The following is a 20,671-nucleotide window of genomic DNA, read 5'->3' on the forward strand; positions in this document are numbered from 1 at the left end:
AGTAATTCTAAACAGTTAATAGCACTTACTGCTGCTCTTTGAGAGGACCTAAGCTCAGTTGCCAGCACCCATATGGCAGATTACAGCCATCTGTATGTAACAACAGTTCAAGGGAATCTGATGCCCTCTTCTGATCTCCATGGACTCCAGGCTCACACACTTTGCATATATGTACACTGAGGCACCCACACAGATACATAAGATAAATACAGATTTTAAAAAAATGTTGAAAAAACCCCCACGCTAATCGAATCTGAGAAATATTGAGCATGCTTTATTTCCTGCTGTATCAAATATTCAGCCAAGATTTAATTCATTATTTAAAAACAAGGATAGCCACCTCATTACTATATAAATTTGCTTTTGTCTTTAATAAATGATAAGGTTATATGTATAGCAAAGGTAAGTTTTAAAATAATTACATGGTTTATTATTGTTAAAGTATAAGTAAAGATACTATATTTCAGATTATAAAACTGGTTGGCTGCCTACTTCACCAAGAGGGCCACTTGGTTACTAAATTTCACATGTTATAAGAAAGAATACACAGGCAACTTAAAATAGCTTTTGTTACTCTCTTTATTAATAGGGAGTATAGAAAGCAACACTCAGTATTTATTTTCATGGTTCCATGTAAAAGTTACAGGGGGTGAAGATAGACTCTGAATTATTAGACCTGAAGGAAGTACAGGAGTTGTTAGGTCAAAGAGTTAGATACTTCAAGAGGCAATAGATGACAGTGAATTCATCTCAGTTGAGTGATGCTAAGGTTTGACAAGAATGACTACCTAACTAAAGCAGAGATGGCAGAAGTACATGGCATGGTTAATATTTGGTAGGCTGTGGAAGGTAGTGTTTTTGATCTCTAAGTAGAATGAAGGATTTTGGTATGGAGCTTGATCAGTTGCAGTCCTGGCAGGAAATAAATGGATGAGTTGTTGATATTTTGGCTTAAGAAAAGGAACAGAATTGTGACATTCCTAAGACAGAACTGTTGAGAAGCTATCAATACCTGTAAGGTTGAGAAAGCATGAAGACTTTGGAACCAGAGCTGGACAAATGGATGCTAGTGTATTGGTTAGGACTGGTGGCCTTAGGGGAAAAGTTCTGTGAGGAGGGAAGGACTTGAGAAATAAAGGTCAGTAATTTCTTTTTCATCTCATTCTCCCACCTTACCAGTGCCCTTCTTTGTTCTAATGTAACAAGTTAAAAAGGTGGGAGATTGTTGGGTGGTGGTGGCTCTTGACTTCAAATCTAGCACTGGAGAGCTAGAGGCAGGTAGATCTCTGAGTTTGAGACCAGCCTGGTCTACAGAGTGAGTTCTAGGACAGCCAAGACTACACAAGAGAAACCTGGTCTTGAAAACAAGAAACCAAAATAATAACAAAAGGTGGGGGAATGTTATAATGAGAATGCTCTAGGAAAAGACTTGGTTTAAAATATTTTTCCTCAGCCGGATGTGGTGACGCACGACTTTAGTCCTAGCACTTGGGAGGCAGAGGCAGGCAGATTTCTGAGTTCAAGGCCAGCTGGGTCTACAGAGTGAGTTCCAGGACAGCCAGGGCTACACAGAGAAACCCTGTCTCGGGAGGAAAAAAAAGAAAGAAAGAAAGAAACAGTGACTTAAGCATTTTAAAATGTAAGACTGTTGTTCTGCAGAGATGCTGACCAGGGAACTAACAGCATCAAATGAACAAGAGGCAAGAGCCTATAATTCATTGGGGGGGGGGGGCTCTTCCTTTATTTTTGGCTACTTCTGGAGCAAACTTAAGATTCAGCAAAAATTTATCATCTTAACTATTTGACAGGATTTGACAAATATTTAAAATGACTTAACTGTCACAGTCTACCCATTTTATTTCTCAAAAGTTTCCTTGTACCTTTTGCTCTTAACTGTTCTTTACCTGTTAAGTAAGTAAGTAGTGGTCACATTGGTTTTACATTGTCTAGAATTTAATACATACATACATACATACATACATACTACATACATATATACATATACATACATATGGGAAGTTAGTTATGCTGTTTTCTTTTATGAGACAGATTTTGTTATGTAGCCCAGGTTGGCCTCAACTTTGTGATGTCTCTAATGCTGCTTCCCAAAGTTAGTCTTTGATGTTTTGCTTACTTTATTCAGCATAATGATGTTCAGATTCATTCGTGTTGTTTTTAATCAACTTATTTTTTAAGCAGTTGCTGAATAGTATGCTATTGTACATAGACTGTAACTTACATCCATCTCTTTAGAAAGGTTTTATTTATTTTTAAAAGATTTATTCTTATAATTTGTAATTGTGTGTGCATGTGGGTATGTGCTCACAAGTGCTAGTGCTTTCAGAGATTAAAGATCAGATTTCTTGGAGTTGAAGTTACAGGCAGTTGTGATTGCCTGATGTGGGTGCTGGGAATTGAACTCAGGTCTTCTGGAAGATTAGTGTACATTCTTAACTACTATGTCTTCTCTTCAACCCACATTCTTCTGTTGATGGACTTGTGAGTTTTCAGGTTGCGGCTGTTATGACTGATGCTGCTGTGAGGTCATGTGTAAATATATAGTGAATACTTAAGGAATCCACTTTTGTGATTTGTGAAAGTACAGTGTATGTTTTTAATGAACTTTATACTAAATTGTCAAGTAATTTTCCATTTCTGTTAGCAATGTGTGACTCTTCTGCTTGCTCTGTGACCTCATAGGTAATTTGTATTGGTTGTGTTTTTAAATTTTACTCAGGTTAGTGAGCTTATTGTGGTTTTAATTTGCATTTCATTAACGTCTAATGATGTTGGGTATCATTTTCTATGGCTATTTGACTAATTATGTATCTTAGTGACATTTTTATTTAAATATATTGCCCAATTAAAATTGGAGGTTTTTTAAAAATTATTGAGTTGTAAGGATTCTTTTTATTGTTTGGTTTTTGAGCTGGGAGGGAACTGTCTTACTATGTTGCCCACATTAATCTTCAACTCTTGGATTCAATGATCCTCTTGCCCTAGCCTCCTGAGTACTTCTTTTTTTAAAAAAAAGATTTATTTATTTATTTTATGTATGTATACATTGTAGCTGTACAGATGGTTGTGAGTCTTCATGTGGTTGTTGGGGATTGAATTTTTAGGACCTCTGCTCGCTTCGGCCCAAAGATTTAATATTATATGTAGGTACACTGTAGCTGTCTTTACACCACCAGACGAGGATGTTGGATCCCATTACAGATGGTTGTGAGCTACCATGTGGTTGCTGGGATTTGAACTCAGGACCTTTGGAAGAGCAGTCAGTGCTCTTATCCACTGAGCCATCTTGCCAGCCCTCACCTGAGTACTTATGACTGTAGCTGTAGCTGTGTGCCATTGCATCTCTCTTCTAGGAATTTTTTTTTTTTTTTGAGACAAGCTTTTTCTGTGTAATGGCCCAGGCTGGCCTGGAACTTGATTTGTAGATGAGACTGGCCTGGATGGAACTCACAGAGCTCCTCCTGTTTCTGCCTCCTGAGTGCTGGGATTAAAGGTGTATACCACAACACCTGGCAAAAATATATTCTCGTTATAAATCTTTTATTGGATACATGGTTTGCAAATAGTTTTTTTCAACTTGGCTTGACAAGTTTCTTTAAAGATTTAAAAAGTTTATTGATATTATTGTATATGTTTCTGTGTGTGTGTGTGTGTGTGTGTGTGTGTGTGTGTATGTGAATGTGAATGTGGATGTGTGCCTGCCACTGGATGTGTGTGGAAGTCAGAGGACAACTTTAGAAAGCTGGTCTCTCCTTTCACCATGTGACCTGGGAATAGGCACTCAGACTGCCAGGCTTGCCCAGCAAATGCTCTGTTTTACTCGCATAACTGATTTGCTGACCTGACTTTTAATTTTTTTTATTTTTGTTTGTTTTTCTGTCTTAGAAAGATAGTTTTATTTTATTTTATGTATATGAGTGTTTTGCATACGTGTGTGTCTGCACTACATGCTTGCCTGGTGCCTGTGGGGGCCAGAAGAGGGTATTGGAACTGGAACTGGAGTTACAGTTGTAAACCTCTACGTGGGTGTGGAGAACAGAACCTAGGTCTTTTGCAAGAGTAGCAAATGCTGAGCCATCTCTGCAACCTATATATAGTTTTAATAATAACATTGGAAAGTTTTAAGTGTGGATTGTCCCAAGTTATGGATTTTCTTATCTTAATCAGGTTTGCCGTTTATTTTTCTTTCTTTCTTTCATTATTTGTTATGTGGCCCAAACTGGTCTCACATTTGATATCTTATTGACTCAACTCTTAAGTGTTGGGATTGTAAGTATACAATCACCATGTTTAGCCTTTACTTTTCTTTTGCAAATTTTTAGGTTTAGCTTTGACATTTTGGTTCATTAAACAAATTTGAGTTGACTTTGTGTATGGTGTGAAGTTAAGGTAAGCTTCATTTTACACCTATATGTATAATCAGTTGTTCGAGCACCTTTTGTTGAAAAAGAAATGAATCTGCCTTAGTATGTCAGTTAAAAAACAGTTGGTTAAGTCTCCTTCTGTATTCTTAGTTGTTCTGTTGACTTATCTTGATGTCAGTATCACAAACCTTGATTATATTAGCTTTATAATCTCTAATTCAATACATTTGATTTCTAGTTTTGTGTGTATGGGTGGGTCTCTGTGTTGGGAGGTTCATTTATACAACTCTCTGTGTGTGTGTGTGTGTGTGTGTGTGTGTGTTTCTATGCTTGTGTGGAGGTCAGAGGTCTGATGGCTCTCTACTTTCTTTTCGGACTGACTGAATTTCACTGATTGTCTAGATTGGCTGGACAGTAAGCCTCTATGGATCTTTCTATCTCTGACTTCCCAGTGCTCAGGTTACAGAGGTATGCCATGGTTTTCTATTTTTACTTGGGTGTTGGGCCTCTGAACTCAGGTCCTCATGTGTGTGCAGCAAGCACTGTACTGACTAAGCTATCTCCCCAGCACCCCTTCCCAACTTTGTTCTGACCCCCCCTTTCCATTTCCTACCCTTTCTTCCTCTTTCTGTCCCTTCTTTTTCATTTTTCTTCCTTCTTCCCCTGTCTTTCATTTTGGTCTCATCATTTTGGAGATGGAATCTTGCTGTTACCCAAGCCCTTGGCCTTATACTCCTGAGCTCAAGGATCTTCTTGTCTTGGCTTCTCAAGCCTTTGCATATCTGTCCTGCAACATTCAGAATAGGACTGGTAAAAGTCTTTGGTTGTTGTCTGATATGATACCCCCCTACCTCTCTTTCAGCCCTGAAATATCTTAATAATTTTGAGTATGTGGTTAAGTAGAACATATTTTAAATCATAACAATAGACCTTTTAGAATGAGCTGAATTGACATTTGATTCTTTGAAACATTTTGAGGTTTTTAATTAAAAAAATCTAGAGTGGTATAGAACCTGTTAAACTATATCTGATATGATGTTCAGAAGCAGTGTGACTTACTGCTTGAAAGGACAGATGTCTTTGAATTCTTACTCAGCCTTAGGAAGAATGTACTGTGACCTTGGCAAACTGTTTAGCCTCTCTGTGCTTCTATTTCCTTTGCTGGCAAGTGGGGGTAATCTGAGCACCTGCTTTTTAGAGTTGTCTTCACCATCTAGTATTAGTTCCTGCCTTGTGGAAAGTGTTCAATAGATGTTAACAGCTGTCATTTCTTTGTTTATCTGGAGAGTGTGTAAAAGCTTCCGAATTTGATATATTCACTTGGAGGAACCATTTTAAGAACTTGCTTGTAGGAACCCTTTGCACAAGTCTATTAGCCCCTCCCTCCCCCCGGAAAATATTGATAGTGTTAATGTTATTATTGGTGGATTTGATAATTTTGAATTAGTTCATTGTATCAGGAAGAAAGAAAAAACAAATGCACTTTTAGTAGGATAAATCATCATTATAGATTTAAAAATACAATAACAGCAATTTGCCGGACTTCGCTGTTTTATCAGGATTGTGAATTAGTGGTCCTAGAATAGAATTAGTTTGATTCTCTTTTGTCTATAGTTGTCTATTTTTTTTTCTATAGTTCTTTATGTGCTGAATAAGCACATTGGCTTTTCACTTTGTTGACTAGTTCTTACTGATGTAGTAAAACAATTGGTAACAAATGCAGTGAGTCTTTTCCCTGTTTGTGCATTTCCTTTTAAATAGTGGTAATCACAAACATTGTCGATTTTGTGCAATTAAACATTGATAACTTTATCAAAAGACAAAATGAGAAGACATTGAGTTGTAGATTGAATTTTTATGTGATTTGTTTGCTTTTATATGTGATTCCTGAATCAGGCAACACACCATTCTGTAACTACTAAGAATGTTCCAGTGAGCTGAGCAGAGGAGATCAGCTTTATAGACAGAAAAGGGCTGAAGCAAGCAGAAATAAGGAACAAATTCGGTTGGTCCTTTAAATGCATGTGTAGAATAAAGCAAAGGATTTCTGTCATATGCCTAAGATCGGTTCTTTGTCTCTCTGCTCTTTAGGTAGATGAGATGATGACTTAGTGATAGCTTGTTGATGGGTACTCTTATATGGTTTGGTCTGTAAAACTTTAGGTGCTCAGTCCAAGTCTGTCTCCTCTTCTCTTCTCTTCTCTTCTCTTCTCTTCTCTTCTCTTCTCTTCTCTTCTCTTCTCTTCTCTTCTCTTCTCTTCTCTTCTTTTCTTTCTTTCTTTCTTTCTTTCTTTCTTTCCTTTGGTTTTTTTCAAGACAGGGTTTCTCTGTGTAGCCCTGGCTGTCCTGGAACTCACTTTGTAGACCAGGCTGGCCTTGAACTCAGAAATCCACCTGCCTCTGCCTCCCAAGTGCTGGGATTAAAGGTGTGCTCCACCACCCCTGGCCTGTCTCCTCTTCTGCTATTGTTTAACAGTTTATCTGAGTAAAAGTATCCCAACAAATCAGCAGGTGCCTGGGGTTGGAGACTGTGCTGCAGCATGTTGGAAGTAAAGCTGCAGAACTTTGGAAATTGGCTTTCTGAGCTTGGAGAAGTGAATGGCTTTGATAAATGTCTACTCAGTAGCTGTCTTCCTTTCACTCCCCAGAGGTCTGGAGGTAGGCATGGAAACTCTAATCCTTTACTCACTGGTTTGGTTTCTTTGATATCCATTTCCTTCAGAATGGAGCTCACCAGGAGTCCCAGTCACCTGAGCATACATTCAGATATGTTAGAATGGAGCTTGCTTGTGAATATCAAAAAAAGCCCCCTCCCCCCCCATCACTTAGGACAATTCTAGGGTCTTAGAAACTATCAGGAACTAGGGATTAAAAACTAAGCAGTATAGTTTTCACTTTGTTAAAAATACACATTAAGCAGATAATGACACAAATAGTATATAATTGCAAACTGTGAAAGGTGTTATGGATTTAAAGTAGTGGTTGGTGTGTATTTTAAAAGATAGACTTGCTCTCATGTGGGCACAGTTACGGATAGATTTCCCCGAGGAAGTGACAGTTAATTTATAGATTAAGTTGACTGACTGAGTCCAGAGAGATAAGTTCCTGGTGTTGAGCTGTTTAAACTGAGATCGTGCACTAGAAATTGACTGGGTGAAGGCAGGTTCTTAAGTAGAAGGAGCAGTATATGCAAATGAAATACAAAGGGACTCTTTCCTGAAATCGAAATATCTCAGGTAGCCGTGGAAGTGGAAGGGAGAGCCAGGGGGAAGAGATTAGTTCTTGGCTGCTTTCGCCACAGAATTTTGTTTTCTATAGTAAATTGTCAAAAAACTTCTAGTTATTTTATTCTTCGAAAGAAACAAGCAAACAGAATTTGTTAAGAAACACAGGCATTAAGGGAAAGAGAGATGCCAAAGAAAGGCCAGCATACAGCCAAGATATGGGTGCAGGCTTCTTGAGAGAGTTCAGATTCTAAGTTTTTAAAATTCTTATTCTATGTCACATAGATTTTATCAACCAAACCATTCAGATACCCTTTCCTTTCCCCTTCCCCCAATCAAACATGGGGCTTCACATTACTCTGCCATGGAACATACCCCTCACCCTGTTTTAAAATGAAAGAATGAAATACCATTTTCTAAACTAACTTTTTAAAATTTTGCACGTTTTAGTTCCAAAGACCTTTATACATTTTTGTCTTATTTAATGTCTTATATTTGATATACTTATCAAAGCTAAAATATAACCATTGCATATACTATGAGCTAAACCTTAGGCTTCCTTTACATCTCACTAGTTTTGAAACCACTGAATGTAATATTAGATGGAAGTTCAGAAACGTTCTAGGAGTCATCTGTTCTAGTTTTTTCATTGTCTCCTTTTCTTTCTCTGTAGAACTAATGGCTGAAGAGTAAATCAAGATGGCGACTATGGTTCCACCAGTGAAACTGAAATGGCTTGAACACCTGAATAGCTCCTGGATTACAGAGGACAGTGAATCTATTGCTACAAGAGAGGGAGTTACCGTTTTGTATTCTAAACTGATCAGCAATAAGGAAGTAGTACCTTTGCCTCAACAGGTTTTATGCCTCAAAGGACCACAGTTGCCTGATTTTGAACGTGAGTCTCTTTCAAGTGATGAACAGGACCATTATTTGGATGCCCTTCTTAGCAGCCAGCTAGCACTAGCAAAGATGGTATGTTCAGATTCTCCATTTGCTGGGGCGCTACGAAAACGACTGCTTGTACTCCAACGTGTCTTTTATGCACTTTCTAATAAGTACCACGACAAAGGCAAAGTGAAACAGCAGCAGCATTCTCCGGAGAGCAGCTCTGGTTCAGCAGATGTCCATTCTGTCAGTGAACGCCCCCGGTCAAGCACTGATGCACTTATAGAAATGGGTGTCCGAACTGGTCTAAGTTTGTTATTTGCACTTCTGAGACAGAGTTGGATGATGCCTGTGTCGGGACCTGGTCTCAGTCTCTGCAACGACGTTATTCATACTGCAATTGAAGTTGTGAGCTCTTTGCCTCCATTGTCTTTAGCAAATGAAAGCAAGATTCCTCCTATGGGCTTGGACTGCTTATCACAAGTCACAACATTTCTTAAAGGAGTAACTATTCCCAATTCTGGGGCAGACACTTTAGGTCGTCGATTAGCTTCTGAGTTGCTGCTTGGCTTAGCAGCTCAGAGAGGCTCTTTGAGATACCTTCTTGAATGGATAGAAATGGCTTTGGGGGCTTCAGCAGTTGTATATACTATGGAGAAAAACAAACTACTGTCAAGCCAGGAAGGAATGATCAGCTTTGACTGCTTTATGGCTATATTAATGCAGATGAGGCGATCTTTGGTATGTACCATGTATCCCAAGCATTAACTTTGAAAAATTGCTAGCTAGTCAACCCTGCTTTTAATAATTTTGTGGCTCTTGTAAGAGATTTGGGAGTTCTTTTGGTATGTTAAGTTGGTTAAATATTTTTTTGTGCTTTGAGGGGGAAACTCACACATATTGCTATTACAATGAAGGCCCCTAGGTCAGACGCTGAGTTTCTAGTTTAAGTCTTAGTTTATTTTAGTGGATTTGGAGAATTAACCTAACTTTACATTCATGAGTAAAATGAGAGACCTTGACTAGTGAGTATGGCAGTTTGTTTTTTTTTAAAGATTTATTTATTTATTTATTTATTTATTTATTTATTTATTATATATAAATACACTGTAGCTGTCTTCAGACACACCAGAAGAGGGCATCAGATCTCATTACAGATGGTTGTGAGCCACCATGTGGTTGCTGGGATTTGAATTCAGGACCTCTGGAAGAATATTCAGCTGAGCCATCTCTCCAGCCCAGCAGTTTTTTTTTTAAAAAAGCATCTCCGATCTCATCCTTTCCATTTTTTTGCAGTCTGGCCTCAAACTTGATATGTAGCTTTGACTGGCCTTGAATTCCTGATCCTTCTGCTTCTACCTCCCAAGTGCTACAATTACAAGTGTGCACCACCATAGCAGGCCTTTTTCTAGTTTTCAAAAATTATGTACTATGTTTCAAGTATTATTTTAGGACCTGAAGATACAGCCCTAGAGATACAATTTCTGCTCTTACTAAGTTCACATCGTGCTAGGATGATCAGGAAAGAAATTCATAAATTTAGGGAACTAGAGAAATGGCTCAGCAGTTAAGACCTTGTTGCTCTTGGAGAGGACCCAGGTTCAGGTCCCAACACCTGCATGGAGACTTACAGCCATCTGTAACTTCAGTTCCACGAGATCCAACACCCTCTTCTGGTCTCTGTGGTCACTGAATGCACATGGTGCTCAGCTATACATGTAGGCAAAATACCTGTACACATAGAAATAAGTATAAAAAAAAATCATAATTTCAGGTGAGACGTTTTAAGAGGAAAGGAGAGAATGATAGTTTGAGAGTTAAAGGTATGCTGTTTTAGTTAATGTCAGGTTGGGACTCTGAGTTGTAACATTTGAACAGAGACCTGAATAAACAGAAGTAGTGAGTTAAGCAGAAGTCTGTAAAGAGTTTGTTGTCTGTAGAAGTGAATTCCTACAATTTCATAACCTTGAATATTATATTAAAGAATAAGCATATATATGATAAATTTTAAGAATTTGCAAGACTGAACTGTAATAACTTTGAAAACCAAGAATAAAAATTTGAATTTTAAAATATTAAGGCTCAAATACTTATAAACTGACTTAGGTATAAGTTCAGTTAAGTTAAATTGATCAGGTTTTGGTTGTTTGTTTTTGCTTTGTGTGTGTGTGTTTGTGAGTGTGTGAGTGTGTGTTTTAAATGGTCTCATTGTGTATCCCTGGCTGACCTGGAACTCTTGGCCAGGTTGGCCTTGAATTCACAGAGATCCACTTGCTTCTGCCTCTGAAATTAAAGGTATGTGCCATAGTATCCTTCCAGGTTTGTGTGTTTGTAAGGGAGGGAGGAGGGGGGAGAGTGAGTTCGTGTACCTTTTATTGCCCAATATAACCTAACAAATGTATTTTAAAATCACAAAGATGCCACTTGTTATATTTACATATTTCAAACCTTCCCTCTATCACCAAGTGAAATGCAAAGCTTTTGATTAATAAAAGTATTTCATAAAAAACAATCACTTTCAAAGCAGAAGCATTGAACTTTTTATCTGGTATATGTTTTGTATTTGTGAACTGAACTGTAAATGTTTGGTTACTTTATCTCCCTCCCTCCCCTTCCCCTTCCCTTTCTTCCCTCCCCTCCCCTTTCCTCCCTCCCTCCCTCCTTCCCTTTCCTTTCTTTTTTTCTTTGTATGTGTTTTTCTCCATGTAGCCCTAGCTATCCTGGAACTAGCTCTGTACGCCAGGCTGGCTTTGAATTCAGAGATTTTCCTACCTCTGCCTCCTGAGTGCTTGAATTAAAGGTGTGTGCCACAGTATATGTTTACCATGGTATGTTTTTCTAGAACAAAATTAGTAAGAGGCTTCTTCACCTTTTTTTTTTTTTTTTAAGAAGGAAAGGAGTACCCCAGGACTTGACTGATTTCCACATATCTATTTGTTATAAAGAAATGCATGTCAGATACAACAGGTTCAGGAAGGAAGCTGACGTTTGTGTGTGTGTGTGTGTGTGTGTGTGTGTGTGAGAGAGAGAGAGAGAGAGAGAGAGAGAGAGAGAATATGAATATGGAAATGTCTTGAGATTGCATAACATGGATTTCTAACTTGCAAATTTCTAGTTGAGAAGGGGGAAGTTCCATACCACATGATTTAGTCTGGCTAAGTCTGTAAGCCAAGGAGTCAGATACTGTGTGGGACCATAATGGTTTTTTTGTTGTTGTTGTTTGTTTGTTTGTTTGTTTTGCATATTTAGGTGTGTATGTGTAGAGGGGATTAATCTTGCTTAAAGCTGCAAATGGGAGGCATGGAACTACCAGGCACCTGGAAAGAGGTTGCAGGAGAGCTTGGCTGTTATGGGGAAGAGAGAAGCAGCTAGAGGATCTATAATCTAATAACACTGTTGCCTTTTATTGCCTCATCCTTCCACCCCACACCCTGTGCTCCATTACCCCAGGATCTAATGTGCTAGGCAAGCACTCTACACCCCTTCTATCTTATAGCATTTTAGCATCTTCTAGCATAAGCTTGCTTATATAGTCACAAATTGACTTGATATTTACATTGACTCTATAAGCTCAAGAAATCATTATTATATATATATGTATATATGACTTTGTATATATGTGTTTTATTTTTTTATTTAATAATATTCTGCACCCTGCCTTTTCAGCTTCTTTGATTCACTGCTCCTCACTATTTGGAGCGAGGAGAAAGTAAACTAATTTTAGTGCCTGTTTTCTATCAGGTGCTTTGCATATTTTTTCAATTATCATGTGAGGTAATTTCATAATTTGTGAGGTAAGATATTATTTACCTTGATCTTAAAAGTATGAAGCAACTGTGTTAGTCTACTGAGTATCATAATATAACACAGACTCCTGAGTCACATACTGTGTGAAGTCATTCTTACAACCTTAAGTTTACCTTTGAAATCCATATTTTTCTGATTCTATTATATACAGTTTACTTGCTTTTGTTAAATAGGTTAACCTTTTCCACAAATGACTATCTTATAGTAGCTATAAAATGTGTAGCAGAATGATTTTATTGCTAGTTTTCAAGTTTCTGTCTATTTGTTTATTCCTGGACAAATATCAGGTGTACCTAGTCAGAAATCACCCTTCCTCCATCCAAGGCCATATACCTTGTCATATATGCTTCTTAGTAAGTCAAAGATACACTGAAAAGTAGACTGCTGTTTTCAACATCTTGTGTTTTATTTAGTATGGCTTTCTCACTATTTAATGAGGCAGTTATAAAGTGATTGGTGCTTGATTGATCATTTGACGCAATAGATTTTTGAAACACTTTTAGTTGGTTTTGTCCTAATAATAATTGGTAGTACACCTAATCTTACAAAGTTTTTAAAGTAGATTTTTTTTAACTTATATGTCTGTTTCCTTTCCATATTGTACCCCACAATATTTAATTACAGGGTTCATCTGCTGATCGGAGTCAGTGGAGAGAACCAACCAGAACATCTGAAGGCTTATGTTCACTCTATGAGGCAGCATTATGTCTTTTTGAAGAGGTATGTAATTTTCATAGCTTTGCATTAAAAATGACTTTGTTGTAAAATGTTACGGCAAACATTTATCTCTAGAAAGTCTCTAAAAGAAAATGGTGCCAGTGGTTGGCTCTCCCTGAAGATTGGAGCTCAGTGTTTCGTTGCCAGGGCTTGGAAAGAGGTACTTTTCAGTGTGTCTCCTTTTAGTTATTTTAATTTTTGGATCATGTATTGGTAACTTTTGTTGAAAAAAGTTATTGAGTAAAACAGATTCAGAAGGAATTATAAATAATTGTATACCTTAACAAATTGTTGTAAAATAAATATTCTTCTAATCGTTACCTAGACTTAAAAAAAAGATTGCCATCAAACCTAACAACTTGATTATAATTGCCAGGTACCACATGGTAGAAGGAAAGAACAAACTTTCTCAATTACACACACACACACACACACACACACACACACACACACACACACACGAAAAGTAAATAGAATTTGCCATCCACTGCAGAAGGCTTTTCACATTCTGGTCATTACCTTTTCTCTACTCTACAACAGTTCACTGTCTTGACTTTTAAACTAATTTCCTTGCCATTTTTAGTTGTGTCACCCACGTGCATGTGCCTGGACTCTAACTCACTTTTTTTCCCACTTAAAAAATGTTTTTAAAATCACTTTTTAAAAAATTGGTTATTTATTTACATTTCAAACGTTATTCTCCTTCTCAGTTTCCCCTCCCCCAACCCCCTGTCCCCTTCCCTGCCCCCCTGTTTCTATGAAGGTGCTCCCCCACCCACTCATCTATTTATACCTCAGTACCCTAGCATTCCCCTATGCTTGGTCATTGAGCCTCTATAGGACCAAGGAACTCCCCTCCTATTGATGCCAGATAAGGCAACATCTGTTACCTGTGCAGCTGGAGCCATGGGTCCCTCCTGGTGGTTTTAGTCCCTGGGAGCTGGGGGGAGGGAGGGTGTCTGGTTGCTTGATATTGTTGTTCTTCCTATGGGGTTGCAAACCCCTTCAGCGCCTTCAGTCCTCCTCCTAACTAAGTTACTCCATTGGGGTCCCTGCACTCAGTCCGATAGTTGGCTGTGTGCATCCACATCTGTATTGGTTAGGCTCTGGCTCAGGCTCTCAGGGGACAGCCATACCAGGCTCCTGTCAGTAAGTGCTTCTTGGCATCAGCAATAGTGTCTGGGTTTGGTGTCTACAGATGGGATAGATCCCTAGGTGGGGCAGTTTCTGGATGGCCTTTGCATCAATCTCTGCTCCACTTTTTGTCCCTGCATTTCCTTTTGACAGGAGCAATTCTGGGTTAATATTGAGATTAGTGGGTGGCCTCATCCCTCAACCAGGGGCTGTGCCTATCCACTGGATATGGTCTCTACAGATTCTCTCTCCCCTTTGTTGGGTGTTTTGGCTAATGTCATCCCTATTGGGTCTTGGGAACCTCTTGGGTCCCTGGCATTTGGGACTTTCTAGTGCTCCCCCTCCCCTACTGCTATACACTTTTGTTCAAATTCCTGACCCTCTGTACTTCTCCCCTGTCTCCTTCCCCCTCTTTTCCTTCCCTTTCCCTCTTCCTCCCACATCCCTCCCTCTACCTTCCCTTCTGAGTAGGACAGAAGCATCCACACTTTGGTCTTCCTCCTTCTTGGGTTTCATATGGTCTGTGAGTTGTATTGTGGGCATTCCAAACCTTTTTTTTTCCGGGGGGGCTAATATCTACTTATCAGTGAGTACATACCATGTGTGTTCTTTTGTGACTGGGATATATTTTCTAGTTCTGGATGATATCCAGATGATATCTGGATGATATTTTCTAGTTCCATCCATTTGCCTGTGAATTTCATGAAGTCATTGTTTTTAATAGCTAAGTAGTACTCCATTGTGTAAATGTCTGCATTTTCTGTATCCATTCTTCTGTTGAGGGACATCTGGGTTGTTTCCAGCTTCTGATTATTATAAATAAGGCTGCTATGAACATAGTAGAGACTCCAGAGAACCAAATTACCCAATTAAAAAATGGGGTACAGAGCTAAACAAAGAATTCGCAGCTGAGGAATACCGAATGGCTGAGAAGCAGTTAAAGAAATGTTCAGGCCGGATGTGGTGGTGGACACCTTTAATCCCAGCACTCGGGAGGCAGAGGCAGAGGCAGAGGCAGAGAGGCAGAGAGGCAGAGAGAGGCAGAGGCAGAGAGGCAGAGGCAGAGAGGCAGAGGCAGAGAGGCAGAGGCAGAGAGGCAGAGGCAGAGAGGCAGAGGCAGAGGAAGGCGGATTTCTGAGTTCGAGGCTAGCCTGGTCTACAAAGTGAGTTCCAGGACAGCCAAGGCTACATAGAGAAATCCTGTCTTGAAAAACCAAAAAAAAAAAAAAAAAAGAAAAAAGAAATGTTCAACATCCTTAGTTGTCAGAGAAATGCAAATCAAAAAGACCCTGAGATTCTACCTCACACCAGTCAGAATTGCTAAGATCAAAAACTCAGGTGACAGCAAATGCTAGTGAGGATGTGGAGAAAGAGGAACACTCCTCCATTATTGGTGGGATTGCAAGCTGGTAGAACCACTCTTGAAATCACTCTGGTGGTTCCTCAGAAAATTGGAAATAGTTCTACCTGAGGACCCAGTTATACCATTCCTGGGTATATCCCCAAAAGACGTTTCAACATATAACAAAATTCCTTCCTTCCTTCCTTCCTTCCTTCCTTCCTTCCTTCCTTTCTTCTTTTTAAAGATGTATGTATGTATGTATGTATGTATGTGATACACTGTAGCTGTCTTCAGACACACCAGAAGAGGTCATCAGACCCTATTACAGATGGTTGTGAGCCACCATGTGGTTACTTGGAATTGACTTCAGGACCTCTGGAAGAACAGTCAGTGCTCTTAACCACTGAGCCATCTCTCCAGTCCCCCCAAAATCTCTTAGTCTTTGTGTTCATATTCCCTTCTTTGAGTTGGTGGTAGTTATATGATATTCTAATTCTTTTATTTTTTCTCCATTTATTAGTTGGAATAATTTTTAGAGAATTGTTTCTTTTATCAACTGACTATTCTGCTAGTTTGTATAGGAAAGGTAGAATAGCTGCTTGATTCTCCCTATTCTCTTTTTTGGGGGGAGGTGAATGGGGTTTCTAAATAGAGTTTCTCTGTGTAACAGCTCTGGATGTCCTGGAGCTCACTTTGTAGAACAGGATGCCTGGAATTCAGAGATCCACCTGCCTCTTCCTCTAAGCACTGGAATTAAAGGCATGTGCCGCCATGCCAGGCTCCCCATTTACTGTTTATTGACTAGTTTTTAGTTGAATGAATTACTACTTTAATCATCCTCCAAATTTTACCAATTAACTTCATTTAAAAACTTAGGTTTGAACTCCTTTGAGTTTCAGTCTGTGAAGTTCTTATATGCCATATTGCTTCATTTTGGGTAATGAGGTAGCAGTCCCTTTGGGGTTGTAACTGGATTCTTCTGACTGACAGGAGGCTACTAATCTCTGGTAGCTTTCTTGCTGTCTTGTTTGTTGTTTCTGGCTTATGTTCAAATTCTTCTTGCACTAGGCAATTAACTCGTTGTCTTCCCTCAAATTTGCCGGTTTCTTTTATTGAGAAAGTTGATTTTCACAGCCATAATCAGGGTGTTACAGATGTTTACTCACTACTAATTTGATCTTTCTAGGCATTTGTAGTGGACATAGCTACAAAGAGTGTGTGGGTCCATGTGTATGTATGGGAGATGGTGATTGACACATTGATTTAAAGTCAAAATGCTCTTTGAGCTACTGATTGCTTACCTAACCTCGCCTACATTACATTTATGTCTTTTTTCCTTCAAATGGAGTCTGCTGATTCTCAAGAATATAGCGATCACAGTAGAATATCCTTCTTTTGTTTTAACCACGTTACACTTGTCACACACATATGTGTGAGAACACATAGAGCAAGCTTAAAATGACAACAGCTGCTGTGTGGTTGCTAAAAACCATTTTTTTTTCATTTAACCTATTTTTTCAGTTGAACTGTTCCTAAATCTCTGCCCTTTGACCCTTATTTACTATTTGTTTCACAAGCCTCTATTCTTTTTGACTTTAAAGCCTATTGTCTAGATTCTCAATGACAGCACAGAAGAATAAGAGGATTCCCCCTTGAGTTTTGTATGCTGATAACTACTGAGCTTTTTATTCTTTAAAACTGCTTTTGGTCGAATCATTGGTTCACATTATCTTTTCTTGTGAATATTAAATCTGCTACTCTAATGTCTTTTGGCATAAACATTGCCAAAGTCTGAAGATCACTTTTGAAGGTACAAGTCACATGCTCATTTTGATGAGAAGCAATTGAAAAAAAATAGTGTTTTTTTCCTTTAAAGATCAGTAATGTTGTTTTTTTTTTCTGGGATAATAATCTTAGATATGTGAGAATTCAATATTTGGTTTCAGGTATCTTTTTATTTCAGAAAAATTTCCTGTATTATAGATTTTCATACTATCTTTATTCCCTTCCTCCTTCCATCCCTCCCTCTTTCTTTCTTTTTTTTTTTTTTTTTTTCCTGATCAAAGCTCAATTTTACTATTTCCAGACACTCAGTTATAAAGGAAGGGGGAGGGAACCCAATATCCCGCCAAGTAACTCAGGGTCCAGTAGCAGGACGAACACGTGTGTGCCTCCAGGCAGCAAAGGCAGGTTCCAGCAGTGGGCGTGGCAGGACGAATGAGCCGGTAGCTCCACCCTTGAGCAAGCAAGTTCCAGGCTGGGGGAAGGGAGGCCACATTTCCTCCCATTAGTTAACAAAACAAAAATAAAAAAGGGGGTGGCCTGAGGCAGAAAAATTATCTATGTTCAATAGTTCTGCCTGAGTTCTTAGGGCTAAAGAAAAAACCTGTTTCCGTGGGATTCCCTAACTTTTCTAATGGTAAACTGTATCTGGCTAAGACTGTCTTTAAAGCACTGACGGAATAGCAGCGCTGGGCTGTAGGCTCTGACTTGATAATGCTAATTAGTGCTGAATAGGTAGCTACCTGTTTGCATTTTAAGTAGGGCGTTGGAACCCTGGCTGAGTTTAACTAAACAAATTTAGAATAACACTGAGCTGATAATCCTCCGCAATTTTGGGTGACAGGCAGGGGAAACAGTGAGAAGGGGCAAGACCAGCTCTTTAGTACAAGGCCAGTTGGCTTTTTTATTTGGGTGGGAGGCAGTGAAGGGCTTGCTCTTACAACAGTAAGGTCTCCAACCTCTCTCCCCCCTATTAATTAAGTTTAAATAGGCAATGCTTAACAGAGGTGATCAAATGATTCTTTTCATCCATAGATGAGTGGGCCTTTAACCTTGACTTGGGTGGACATTGACCTGATTCCTCCCGTGAGCATTATAATAACTCACATCTGTGGCTCTTGGTATCTTTTGGGGAGGGGAGGCAGATCCTTAAGTATTTTTGGTTTTTAGCTGGAGTCAGATACCAACCTCTTTCAAATCAGGTGTGTCGCACAGGGAACTCAGAAACGGTCAAGCTGGACCTTCCCTCCGCAGTAATCTCCTGCGCCAAGCGGTACCCATATTGTATTCATATGATTATGAATCAGTTGCGCAATTCTGAGTTGTGCGCGGTCTCTATATGAGACTTGTCAACCTCAGATTTAGCAAGGCCTAGACAAGAGTTATGTCAGTATTAACACCATTAATTTTGGTTAAAATAGGAGCTGAAAGTCTTTCCTCTTCATCTCTGTTATTTCCAGTAGCCTGAGGAACTAAGGACACCTTGCAGTAACAGCAAGGGTGAAAAGCCAGAGGCCAGCTAAGGGACTAAGCCCATCTCTATCAAAATAAGAACTAATCTCTGTAAATATATATGAAATTTCTACTTCCCTAGCTCTCCTGGTAAATCTAAATCTTATCTTAGACTGAAAAGCCACATGCTGGGATGTCCTTCCGGGAGATTAGCAGTACCACCTGTTTGCTCTTAGGGGCGGAGAACCGGAGAATGTAGATTGACCTGCTTGAGAAAAGGAAGAATTCTAAACAATGAGAGTGTAGCAATGTAAATTTTCTGTTTGGAGAAGTCAAGGTACTTTATTTAGATGCAAATTGTAAAGCTAAAGTTAATCCGGCCTCTTGTAGGGGAATTGGCTCAGAGGAAAACAGTTTTTTTTTTTTTTTTTTTTTGAGAGCTTCCACTCCCAGCTGAAATCTAAGCACAAGAGGAATTTTAGTCTTTAGAATGATACTTATGAGAAGAGACAGAATCTGTGTTTACCTGACGAATTAATCTCTCTGGTAGCCACCGTGCTTCATCTTCATCTCGTGAAAAAACACAAACCGAGCCTCTTCCCCAGATTAGAACTGGATCTGGACCCTTCCATTTATTAGTCAGGGCGTCCTTCCATTTTACCAATGCATAAGAATTAGAAGTAACTGGGTGCCAGTGGCGTTCCGCTGCAGACTGACCTTTAATGTCAGTTTGCAAAAAGTTTAGGACAAATAAGGTGAAGGCAAGATGAGCCTTTGGTGACCTTGGGGGAAATGCTCTGAATTAACTTTGCTAGGTAATTTAGAATATAGGAATCTCTAATAATTGAACTGAATATTAGACCAGTCTAAGATTGAGTTAGAATGGCTGGTCACACTGAAGAAGAGTGAAAAATCATTATGACTCTATTAAATGACTAATTTTACTAAGTCTGAATATACAGTCTCTGATGTACTATTGCCATAAAGTTAAAAGGCTAGAAGCTAGTCTAAACTGGAAAAATGACAAGCAAGGATTTAAGGTAAACTTCCCTTGAGAAGCATTAGTTAATAAAATACTTTCCACTTAGGAAACAATATATACTGAAAGATTAAAACTTTTGGCTTCTTGTAAAGAAGCAGAAACAATAAACATTTTTCTTACATAATGTAAAGCTATATTAGCCATACGTAGAGGCAAAATTTTCTAGTGATTACCAGTTTACTAGAAGCAAAAAACTTTGAATTTAAGCATTATTTTAAACATCTGAATAGATCTGTAACACTGTTAAAAAGAAATTTTCTTGAACACAGGGAAAAACTTTTCTAGGCATTGTTTGCAAAACAAAAGAAAGGGCCACAAGCCGCTCTGGGACTGCCCAGAGCCCTGTATTGACTCAAAGGTAAAATACTTTTTAATCTGAGCATTAATCTTAAATTTGCAATCAAACTGCAAGCTGCAGTCAATGGAACAATGGCAGTTTTAACCATAATTTTTAAGTTTTTGTACAAGGTTAGGATAATATCTACAACTTTGGGAAAGCAAAACCTATGTTTAAAACAATTTATCACTGTTAAAATCAATATTAGAAGCATTACTATCATATTACGAAGTTTGGATATCAATTAATACCTATGAATACCTATTAAAGCAAGCTTTAACGCTTTAATAAAGAGGCATTGCTTTATATCTTATCTTAAATTTTACTATTTAGGATAGGAACCACATTAATCATTATCTAAACTAGAAATATCTTAAGAGACTCAGCCTCTGAAGCTTAATCTCAAACTCTAACTCGCTTCAGGGCCTCACCAACTTTCTCCCAGGTTCCACAATCTATCGTTTCTTCTTCTTTGAACCATGGACAACAGTTATCTATCTTATCTAAAAGATCCATGACTTTGAATCCTTCCTTCTTCCACCTAAGCAGCTTTCTAAAAAGCTG

General features: G+C 38.6%; 1 protein-coding gene across 5 annotated transcripts in view; it reads left to right on the forward strand.

Annotated features, from left to right (window-relative positions):
• Herc1 (HECT and RLD domain containing E3 ubiquitin protein ligase family member 1) overlaps positions 1 to 20,671 on the forward strand; it is a 163,310-nt gene that overhangs the window by 12,609 nt on the left and 130,030 nt on the right. For all 5 annotated transcript variants that reach the window (XM_029481103.2, XM_029481107.2, XM_029481105.2 and 2 more), the window contains exons 2-3: positions 8,280 to 9,235; positions 12,926 to 13,021. In XM_029481103.2, the coding sequence (XP_029336963.1) occupies positions 8,306 to 9,235; positions 12,926 to 13,021 (1,026 nt within the window). In that variant the 5' untranslated portion in view covers positions 8,280 to 8,305. The remainder of the gene's footprint in view (positions 1 to 8,279; positions 9,236 to 12,925; positions 13,022 to 20,671) is intronic.

This window comes from Mus caroli, unplaced genomic scaffold, assembly GCF_978045245.1.
Source record: "Mus caroli unplaced genomic scaffold, Mus_caroli_1 scaffold_11, whole genome shotgun sequence".
Taxonomy (NCBI): domain Eukaryota; kingdom Metazoa; phylum Chordata; class Mammalia; order Rodentia; family Muridae; genus Mus; species Mus caroli.